Source organism: Theobroma cacao, chromosome 2 (genome assembly GCF_053813885.1).
Source record: "Theobroma cacao isolate CCN51 chromosome 2, ASM5381388v1, whole genome shotgun sequence".
Classification (NCBI taxonomy): domain Eukaryota; kingdom Viridiplantae; phylum Streptophyta; class Magnoliopsida; order Malvales; family Malvaceae; genus Theobroma; species Theobroma cacao.
In genome coordinates, this window is record NC_142640.1 from 13682016 (window position 1) to 13692681 (window position 10666).

At 36.4% G+C, this 10666-nt stretch overlaps 1 protein-coding gene and 1 non-coding gene across 3 annotated transcripts; one reads left to right on the forward strand and one right to left on the reverse strand.

Annotated features, from left to right (window-relative positions):
- Positions 1 to 1763: 1763 nt before the first annotated feature.
- Positions 1764 to 10434, reverse strand: LOC18608868 (Tetratricopeptide repeat (TPR)-like superfamily protein). 2 transcript variants are annotated; one of them, XM_007043776.3, is made up of 3 exons: positions 7236 to 10434; positions 6694 to 6760; positions 1764 to 2660 (listed from the first exon to the last, which is right to left on the reverse strand). In XM_007043776.3, the coding sequence occupies exon 1, from the start codon at positions 9863 to 9865 to the stop codon at positions 7364 to 7366; it is 2502 nt and encodes an 833-aa protein (XP_007043838.2). In that variant the 5' UTR covers positions 9866 to 10434; the 3' UTR covers positions 1764 to 2660; positions 6694 to 6760; positions 7236 to 7363. The 2 variants fall into 2 exon arrangements, with proteins under 2 accessions (XP_007043838.2, XP_017971316.1); XM_018115827.2 differs by lacking the exon at positions 1764 to 2660 and adding an exon at positions 3362 to 4071.
- LOC148764061 (small nucleolar RNA SNORD36) lies at positions 10305 to 10388 on the forward strand. Its single transcript, XR_016024867.1, has one exon. It is a non-coding gene; the product is annotated as a small nucleolar RNA SNORD36 (small nucleolar RNA).
- Positions 10435 to 10666: the final 232 nt, after the last annotated feature.

Consider the following 10666-nt stretch of genomic DNA (forward strand, 5'->3'; position numbering starts at 1 on the left):
GGATTACATGAAATGTAATCTAGGAAAGGTCTTTCGTGTTTCGTATTTGGGTGTATTTTTCTACTGCTTTTACGTTGGAGACTGGCGTACTGCGTGGTCAACCGGTTCGACAAGCAATTCAAGCAACACAGTGGCTATATGTATATATTAATATCACACAGTCAAACAACGTGGATTCACAAGTCCAAGTAGCACTAGCAGGCAGGCATTTCTAGTGGCTGAAACTCTATTTCTTTCGTATTACTTGAATACACGTATGGCTTGTTAGGTTTATCTGGTGGATCCAGCCAAAATAGGACAAAAGTCGTGATACTAGCTAGCACTACTTTACGTCTTATTTAACCGGTAACTTTTGTTTAATTATATAGTACAAAATATTTCTCTATCTCAAATTAAATTAATCCGCTTTCATACAAATTTGATTTGTTTAAGGCCTCAAGAAATGAAAGGGTTTATTAGGTTACGTAATCCGCCTGTGGGAACAAAGACGGTTCTTAATTACTACTGTGATACTAGCTAATTAGCTCCTGTGCTTTTAGGCTTAGCTCTTAGGTGATGGTGGGCGCTGGTGGTCACCTGATACACGGATTCCCTTTCTTTCCCTCTTCTACCTCACCACCCCATTAGCTCCATGCCCTATTTTATTTTTATACTAGTACTAGTATTTATGATGATGTGTATGCACTCCTTTTTCTTTCTTCTTTTTTTGTTTTTTCTTTTAAGTTCTAAGAAAAAGAAAGGCTCGTGACACCTAAAGGATGGTTTATTTGTGAAGCTATGTGCGACACTAGGAAATAGAGATAAAATCTTATCAATTTTGAGAGCCAACATGCCTTTTTTTGGGGGGGAAGAATAATATGTTAAGAGTCCCAGTAGGGGGAGGAGGATAGTGCTCAGACCCAAACAAAGTTTGCCCTTGTCCACTGGAAACAAATCCAACCCCAACGAGTCAAATCCAAAGACTTGAATTCAACGGGGCTGGTCTTATCATGCTTACAGTGGGCCGCCTGAAATTAGTTGCAAGTTTTTTCCATGACATTTCTTGATATATACTAATCCACTTTCTTTAACAAGTGTAAGTTCACCAGGTACCAATAGGAGTGAACAAATGTAAATTGAACTGGATAAATCGAATCGAATTAAAATAAATTTGATTTTTTTAATTCAGTTAATTTGATTTTTTGAATAATTCAATTAGGATAATTTGATTATTAAAATTAATTCGACTCGGTTTCGGTTAAAAAAATTTATAACCGAACTTAAATAAGAGTATATGAAAATTTTACATTAAAAATAAATCATAAACCTAATCTCTTCTCCTCTTTAGTTTCTTTTTTTTTTTTTTTGTTTGTAGGGGCTTGCCATCCTTAAATTAGATTCAGGGCAATGTAACCAAAACAAGAACATCATTAACTTCATCAAGTAATTAAGGGTCTAACAATAATAGCCTCAACCACTTTTGTTCAAAATTTAAAGCAACTACATAAAAGTAGAAACTTAAACCAACTAAAGCATCCAATGTAATGACAACTCCTCAAGTAATGTTCCCATAAAACGGCTCATTCAAAACAATCTCACAAGACCTTAAGCCGAAGCTTATAATTTTTTATTATCATTTTTAATATTTTTGTACTATTAATTTATTAAAAAATATAACATAAATAAATATATACAAACAAACAAAAAATTTTGTTAAATTCAGTTTTTGAAAACCAAATCGAATTAACCAAACTAGTTCGGTTTCGGTTATTTTTAAATATGAGTTTTGTTAATTCAATTATTAGATATTCAAAATCAAAATAACCATTTGCACATCCCTAAGCACTAGATATCAAACCCCACGCACTAAGCTAAATTTATAAGTCAAGAAACGGATTACAACTGCCACCACTATGGGTAACAGAGACCCAGGAAAGAGAGAGAACTTAATAATACTAACCACAAAAATTATAGGTCCCATTGCTACTGAACTGTCGTTACATTGTATAAGCATGGTACCAGTACCACCTAAAACTGCGATGTACATCCTATACGACAACATCCAAAACCATAGTACAAAACAGTTTTCCTCTAACAAGAAACAAACAGAAATGGCCTTCACTGGAGTTGCCTTCTTATTTGTAGATGTTTCCTTTGCTTGCCAGGACCACCAACGGCCTCGCCCATGAATTGTCATGCACCAGTTTTTCTAGGTCTTCATGGCACTCAATGAGCCCTCCCAAATCTATCAATGTACTCCACTGTAATATCAACTGCAGATTTGAACAATGTATCCCTTCATATGGGGCCATTGCAAAACTGGCAGCGAATAACCATGAAATCCAAAATGTCTGTCCTCCATGAAAATGTAAAAGAGTAGGTACTAGGTGTCGCCATCTATCTAGGTGGGGACTGGGTTCTGTTTTCTTAGTCCTCACTCATCTCTGTTTAAGTGGTGTGTGTGAAGATGATTTCAGACGCCAATCCGTTCCTTGGCCATGTAAACCACATAGTTATTTTATGGATTTCACATCACCAAAAATAGAGAAAGCAGCAAGCTTGTACAGTTGAGATTTAAACCATCTTCATAGCCTCCCAAGCTCCTTTCTCTTCAATCATTCGGCCATCACTTGCAAATATGAAATATAACACAACATTGCAGTTGCACAAGTACCACCAATCTGGAAAATTAAAACATACAACTAGATCAGTAAATTATTTATTAGTGCTTCAGGAATGTGGGACAAACAATCCACTTGTCCCTGAACTGGAGCTAGTGAAAATATCACCAATAATGTTTTGTATTTCACTACAATGATTACGTTCATTAGAGTTAGGCCAAAGCTTTAATCATATACAAATTTATAGGTTGTATTCCAAAGAAAGTGTTGTGCATACAGTTGATGAAAACTTTTCCAGGGTGATGTAATTGATGAGTTAAAGCAAGACTAAGCTCATTGTTTTTATGAACTAATTAACACAATCCTTAAGAAGAAAATAAAAGAATAAAAAACCCATTTGCCATAAGTAACTCTTACAATTTGGTTTGGTCTTGCTCATTTTGAAAGCAAGCAAAAGTCATTTTCATATATTGTCTAACAAGGATAGGTTCCTACTACTAAAGTCCAGCATGTTACCAAGAAACATGCCAAAGCAACAAATGTTCAACCCAAACAATAAAGAAACAAAAATTAAATTCAAGCTTTTAATACATTTCAGCATTCAATCCAAAGGTAGTTCAGCACTCAAAAAGTACTCAGTGAAATGAAATTTAAATAATGTCAAATAGTACTCAAAGAAAGCCTGCAATGGCTGAACATATAATCAAGGTGACAGTGACAGTGATAAAGCAAGAAAAGGAAACTAGTAGTTGGTTTGTCAATTCTTTTTTGAGCATTATCTCATCAATAACCACATTCTCTGTTATGTAAGATGAACCATTGTTTTCTTAAAGAAACTTTATGAACCACGGAACATTAGTTACTAGACTTTGTGGTAGTTCTAAACTATGCTTGCACATAGGATGTACAAGAAATTATGAATCATTCATATACCAATATGATTGTTCTAGAAACGAATACCCAAATAAATAATTTTAAGAGTTAATAGCACAAACAAAATTTACACATATACAAGTGCACTTGTATATGAACATGCATCGCACACATAATGAACTATATATGATACCTATCAGGGAGAATAGGTTATGTTCAGGGAAATAAAATGACATGCTGCATTGTGATCAGGAAACTGTTTCAATATTCAGTGAATTTGTAGGACTAGGTAGAATAACTTCAGAAAAAAGTTTATTTGCAGCAACAACTTATCAGATATAATTCAAGCACAATAATAAGTTTTTAAGAAAGAGTACTTATCAGGGCATATTTGTGAGAGATAATGAAGGATGTTAAATTAGATTTCTTGATTGATGTTGCTGACTTTTGTGTACAAAACTTGTTCACAACTTCAATGCTTGATTTCATTGTATAGGATCCTTCATATTTACTGTAGGCTCTTCTAGTTGTTTCTTTCATTGGGAAGACCTGGCAATGGTCGTTCTGTCTACATGCTTTTCTCATAACAAAATTTTTGCTTGATCAAAAGAAGAATAAAATCATTAGGATCTATGTGGACGATGAAAAAAGGTGAGTGGGGATTTGGGGGTTATGCAAAATTTATTTCAGTCACAATAGCCATAAGATAGTGGAGGTAATATCATTACTACTGGAAGTAACTGGTGGCTGTTTCAATAGGAATAGCATGCCTTAATTTCAGACTGCTCTTATGCTAGTTACATAAGCAGGAAATTAAGAGAAGCCTGGCCATAAAGAGCAATTAAAGCTAATCCTAACAATTATGACTTTTGCTAATCCACTACCAGTATACTACCTAAAACATTATATGCATATTGAGAAGGGGTCTTAAAAGTCAACAAGTAAATAATTTCAGGGTCCTGATCTTAATGAAAAATGATACAGGACTGACAAAGTAACAGAATTTCAAGAACTGTGCATTTAAAAAAAATTGATAATATACTCAAAATCGTGTTTGACTCTATTCATAAGATGTGGAAGGTAAATGTATGCATGCTGTTGTCATAATTAAAGACCTCCCATGATAGTTTAGGGAGAAGTAAATTAAATCTTGCCTCCTCTTTGGAGGAGAGATGAGGTTATGAATAAGGTTATTCCTTGGTCAAAACAATTTACTATGGATACATTTAATACCTTCACTATAATATCTGTATTGTGTGTGCATGCATCTATGTGTCTTGACCAAAAATATAACAGTTTAAGGCATTCAACCAAATGTGAAATTAAATAAACATAAAGCATGAAGTATATCAAGACGGGGCATCAGCAAGGCCACCTAGAATGCAAATAACAATATGGCCCAATAAATCACCTTAGTCAAAACATGATTCAGTTATTGGATAAAATAAAAATCCCACTGCTTGTAAGGGTTTGAGATCTTGATAGTGCAAATGACAATGCATTTGGTCATGTTTTTCAGCAATCGCAATGATGAGAACTAAAGATACATGCACAAGTTCAAAAGATTGGCGTTAGTAGGGCATCACCCAATAGAAGGCAAAATTGTCCTTGCTTACCACCCTAGTCATAATAGGCGGCGATCTTAAGCTAGAAGTCTACGAAGATTGACAAAATAAGTTGTCTTGGGCAAAAGAACTATATTAAAGAAAGAAGACACATAAAAAATGAAGGAAGCATCCAAGCATGAAGAAATTAGTGGAAGAGACACTGTTAGAATACGAGTAAAGGCAAGATCCAAAAGATCTGCAAATAAAAATTGCAAACAAGGGAATAAGAGACCACAATGGTCTTGTTGAAACTCCTTTCTACATTGAACTAAGATAAAAAGGAACCTACGGAATCAAAAAAACATAAAATGAAGAAAAGGGAGAGGGGGCAAAGATAAAGGATATAGTTAAATACCAACATAATTGAAAATTGAAGAAAAAGAAGAAAATTAATTATAAGGAAAAAGGTTATCTTACAAGGAAAAGCAAGTCTTTCTTTTTCTTTAACTTGAAGTTGTTTGGCCTGACTAGAGCTACATAAAATGTACTGGCAAAATAGAACGTTTTGAAAAGTGCTACCATATTGAAATTACTTAAAATACTTAATAATATATTTTTATCTCAAAATTTCTTTGAATTTGCTTATCTGTTTCTCATTGCAACTCTTTTAAGAAACTCCAGGTTTGGAGCTTCAACTTATAGTCTCCAGGAACTCATTTTAAGCTTAAACATATAAAAAAGTTAAAAAGTTGTTTTGTCCAAACTCCCGTTTAACCTAGCTTGAGCTTTCTAAATAGAAACGCGGCACCAAAGATGGGCCGAACAGGCACTTAGTTGGCTTGCAAATAAAACAAAAAACCAACACCCTCCCTAGTGCAGACAGAACTGATAAAGGTGGAATTTTACCTCAGTCTGTAGTATAAAAACATTGAAGGTTTAATACAAAGCCCCTTTACCTCACCTAGGAGTAACCCGTGTTGACACAAATGACAAGATGAGAATATGTCTACTGGAAACTTTAAATGAAGAGAAATCTTTAAAGACCACAATAAAGGAGTGCATATAACATTGTAAACAGACTAGCAGGAAACTCTGCTTAACTTTCCCAAATCTTCCTTTTGTAGCAATAATCTCACAGATTAGATTTGACATTAAAGCCAAATCAACATTTACACAAACAGATCAATATAGAAAGACATTTTTTAGTATTAATTTGGTGATATATAGTAATGAATACGGAGCAAAAAGTTTAAGACTCGCAAAATATGATGCTTCTCTGGATATATCAGACAATAGAAAATCAACGGTGGCAGATCGACTCCTGTGACACGCACTGATGTCAGCAGTAGAAAATCATGTCCTCTCAAGAGAGCTTCTTGGTCGGTCAGAGTAACGATTGAATGAATTTGAAAGCAATTATCAATGTCCACAACTTCTTCATTGGGATTGCATACAGCCAACAGGAAATCTTTGGTGAAGAGACCTGATGCTACTGATAAGTCATGCATCCATGCAAGAAGAAATGCAGCTAGTTTGCTCTCCTAGGAGTCTAAAGGCCACCATTCACAAATGCAGGAGTTTTTTATGCACACAAAACCTCTACAAGAAACAGACTGAGCAAGGAAAATTTTAAGAAACTAACAAAAATGACATCATATAAGGTAAAGCCATACCTTCAAACCTTTTGCAATTCATTTTATTGGCTGGAGTAATGGTCAATTGGTCACAGCAAATGCTAAACTGCAAGAACATTTAGAGTAAATACCGATATTAGGACTTATAATATTAGGGTGATAGAATCAAAATGATAATCTGTCCTCTAAAAGATCTCAATCATCTGATGCATTTAATTGAAAGCACAAACTGGAGCAGAAAATTAGTGAAGCAAAAATTATCAGTAAGCACCTTTTTTTAACACCTTTTTCATTTGTTAGGGGGTGGGTAGGACTAGGGTAAAAGGAAACATAAATTTTGATCATCCAAAAAATCTCCATTTCAGGAAGCCATCTCTTGGGAATATTTGGAGCCATGATTTGAAGAAACTTAAATGTAATGTTCAATGTAAAGGAATAAGTTTTGATGTATGTAACTCAACTGCACCACATTGGAGTTAAAAGTATATTTCTCTTCCCTTATTTTCCCCCAAATTGACATATGTTGTCACTTGCCAAGGAAAATAGCAATTAAATTTAGGGCACAGAACTGTTATACTTACATAATTGTTTGTTGAGTTGGGCTAACATAAAGACAGCAACCTCAGAAAGCCTCGATTAATATGAATTTCTTAGAGAAGATTAAAACTCCAGCCCTCCAAGATTGATTGATCTCATAGAGACACATCAATTACCAGTAATCACCACAAGAGCAAATTCCATTCTGAAAGTGATGAAATCGATTCATATCTCTGATAATAATATCGCGCTGCACAATCTTTGATATTAGTTTCATTGCAGCATGGCAATCCACACATATTCGGAGGTTCTTAATTATACGGATTTGGCTTCCAGATGGTGTTCTAAACATTGCAAAAGCCAGAGCTAACCTTTCACTGTGTACCCACAAGAGATGTTCCTTTTCTTTATCCTCTACATCAAGCAAAACGGCGTGACAATTAGGAACAAAGCCTGCCCTCCTTGTTCGCATGTTCAACCATTCCAAGATCCCATTTATCACCTTCATGTCAGGATGAGAAGTGTCACCCACACTGAAATAATGTACTCTTCCATGGTTCTCAACCCAACTCAAACCAGGTTCCTTCTTCATTCCTTTCTTTTTCATGCTTTGCCTAATGGCACTGACATTCTCCCATCTCCTTGCAATAGCATACATGTTCGACAATAGCACATGGGTTGCTTCATCTCGGGGTTCCCTCTCAAGAATGCGTTGTGCAGACAATCTCCCAAGCTCAACATTATTATGAATGATACAAGCTCCAAGCAACGCACGCCACACCATAACACTAGGCTCAAATGGGATTTCCTCAATCAACTTGGCAGCCTTGTAAAGATGACCTGACCTCCCCAAAAGCCAGACCATACAAGAATAATGCTCAATGCATGGCTCAATGCCATAATCTTGAACCATAGATGTAAAATAATCTTGTCCTTGATAAAATAGTCCTGAGTTGCTACATGCTGATAGCACACCAACAAAAGTTAAAGTGTTTGGTTTATACCCTCTGTCTTGCATCATCTGAAATATTTTTAAAGCCTCTATACCTAGCCCATGCATAGAATACCCTGAGATCATAGCATTCCATGAAACTTCATCTCGTTCATTCATTATGTCAAACACTAGACGGGCATCTCTGATTCTTCCACACTTGGAATACATATCAATCAAAGCATTATCAACTACAGTGTTCTTGGCATAATTTGTTTTGATAGCTAACGAGTGAATTTGAGTTCCTAGCTCCAATGCTGCCAGACTGGCAGAAGCACAAAGGACGCTGGAGTATGTTACTTCAGTTGCAAGTACTCGGTTTTCAAGCATTTCCAAGAACAAACCCAATGCCTTCACAGCATCCCCACAGCGAACGTAGCCAACAATCATGATGTTCCAAGAGACATCATTCCTATTTATTGATTTCTCAAACAGTTGCATTGAATCCTCAATCCTTCCACACTTAGCATAAACATCCATAACAGCATTTGATACAAACACATCTAAGTCAAGACCAACCTTGTGCACAAGACCATGCATTTGCTTCCCTAACTCAATATCCCCCATAGTTGCACAAGCTTGAAGTGCACTAGCAAATGTGAATTGATTAGGCACCACAAAAGCTCGCCTCATTCGACAAAACAGACTAACAGCCACTTCACTCTGGTTACTCTGTGCAAACCGTGAAATCATGAAACTCCAAGGAATAACATCTTTTTTAGGTATCTCCTCAAAAACTCGTTGAGCATTGCCAATGTTCCCGGACTTGGTATACAATTCAAGCAATGCAACTCCTACGTAGATATCATGCTCATAACGAGCTTTTAAAACGCACCCATGAACACCTTTAGCGACATCAAATGCTTCAAGTCCAATACAAGCCTTAAAAACACCAGCAAAAGTAAAATTGTTTGGCTTGAAACCGATCAACCTCATATGAGAAAAAACCTCCAATGCCTCTTCAAAAAAATCATTCTCCGCATAACATGCCACCATTCCAGTCCAAGTAACCATATCTTTGCATCTAACCCCATCAAAAACTTCTCTTGCGAAATCAACACACCCACAAACAGAATATGTGTCAATTAAAGCAGTTCCAACGAAGGCATTCGATTCATGGCCAAGCTTATAAATGCAAGCATGAAAGTTCCAACCTAACTCTGCCCATTCCATGCTGACAAGCACCTTCAATATCGAAGTAAAAACAAATGGGTTAAGCTCATGACCTTCCCTATGTAACCTAGTAAACAACCCGACAGCTTCAACAAATTGCAAACTCTGCGTGTACCCTTGAATCAAAGTCACAAAAGAAATCGTGTTTCTCTCCGGCATTTCATCGAACAGTATTTCCGCCTCAGACAATAATTGAGCTTTAACATACATATTCAAAAGAATGTTGGTGGCAAACAAGTCTAAGCAGTTACCTCTCTTCAGGATCTCAGAGTGAAGACCCATTGCTGAAATGGGGTCATCGTTTTGGATACAAGGTAGAAGCAAAGCTCCGTAGGCGTGAGAATTGAAGCACGAGCATGGTTCGTTTATAAAAGTTGGACTTTGCTGGGTTTGCTTGGCTGCTTGGGCTGAGAATCCGCAAAGTGAAGAACATAGCAAAGGGTTGATTTGTCGGCGTATAGCATAAATATTAGATGGTTGCAATGCTCTACAAGTAAACAATCTGATCATGCGGCAACAGTTTGAACGTAATGAGGAAAAAGCAGAAAGAAACAAGGAAGCGAATGTGTAAGTAAGGTGATGAAAAGTATATGATTTTCTTCAGGAAAAGAAGTGAGTTTCTGAATCAAATATATGTCATACGTGCATCCTTCTTCTGATTGGAACCGCTGCGCTTCAACAGAAGTTGAAAGATTCAAACACACTACTCTGTTGAAACGATGCGTTTAGATTCTTAAAAGCCAAAACGGCGTCGCGCATATTTGGTCACCTACTGGCAATTAGGGTTTCCGAGGCTCTTCTGCACTATATATAGAGCGCTTTTGTGCCACCGACTCTATTGGAATGGCTTGGTTCTCTTCTCGTTTCTGGTTTTTGGTTTTTAATTATTTTTGGTTCTGTGTTTTGTTTATTTGTGGTTGGATTAACGGAAGCGAAGAAGAAGATATCTGAGCAAATGATGAAGGATATTAGTATGTTATACTGATACAAATCCCTGATGCTTCAAACTCGAGCTTTTTAAAACTGATGCTCAGCTATCTCTTCGCCACTCCCAATAGTCCTCTCTTTCTATATAAAAGAAATAAGTTAGGATTTGGTTGACGTGATTCCCAACTTGCCATACATTTTATGTGGTAGGGAATCAATTTGGTTTTTAGCTTTGAGCATGTGTTGTGCTTTCTACTCATCAACAGAGGGGGTCGGCTCAGCTGTTACTTTGACTGGGGGCTGAGCACACCTTGTGGCGGAGCTTTCAAGTTGCCTAAGCCCTGGGACTGAAAACAGCCTCCCATGAGCTTTTAGCTTGGATCT

Excerpts from the sequence above, each read along its gene's own strand:
- LOC18608868 (XM_007043776.3), bottom strand. The coding sequence starts at position 9,865 with ATGATCAGATTGTTTACTTGTAGAGCATTGCAACCATCTAATATTTAT.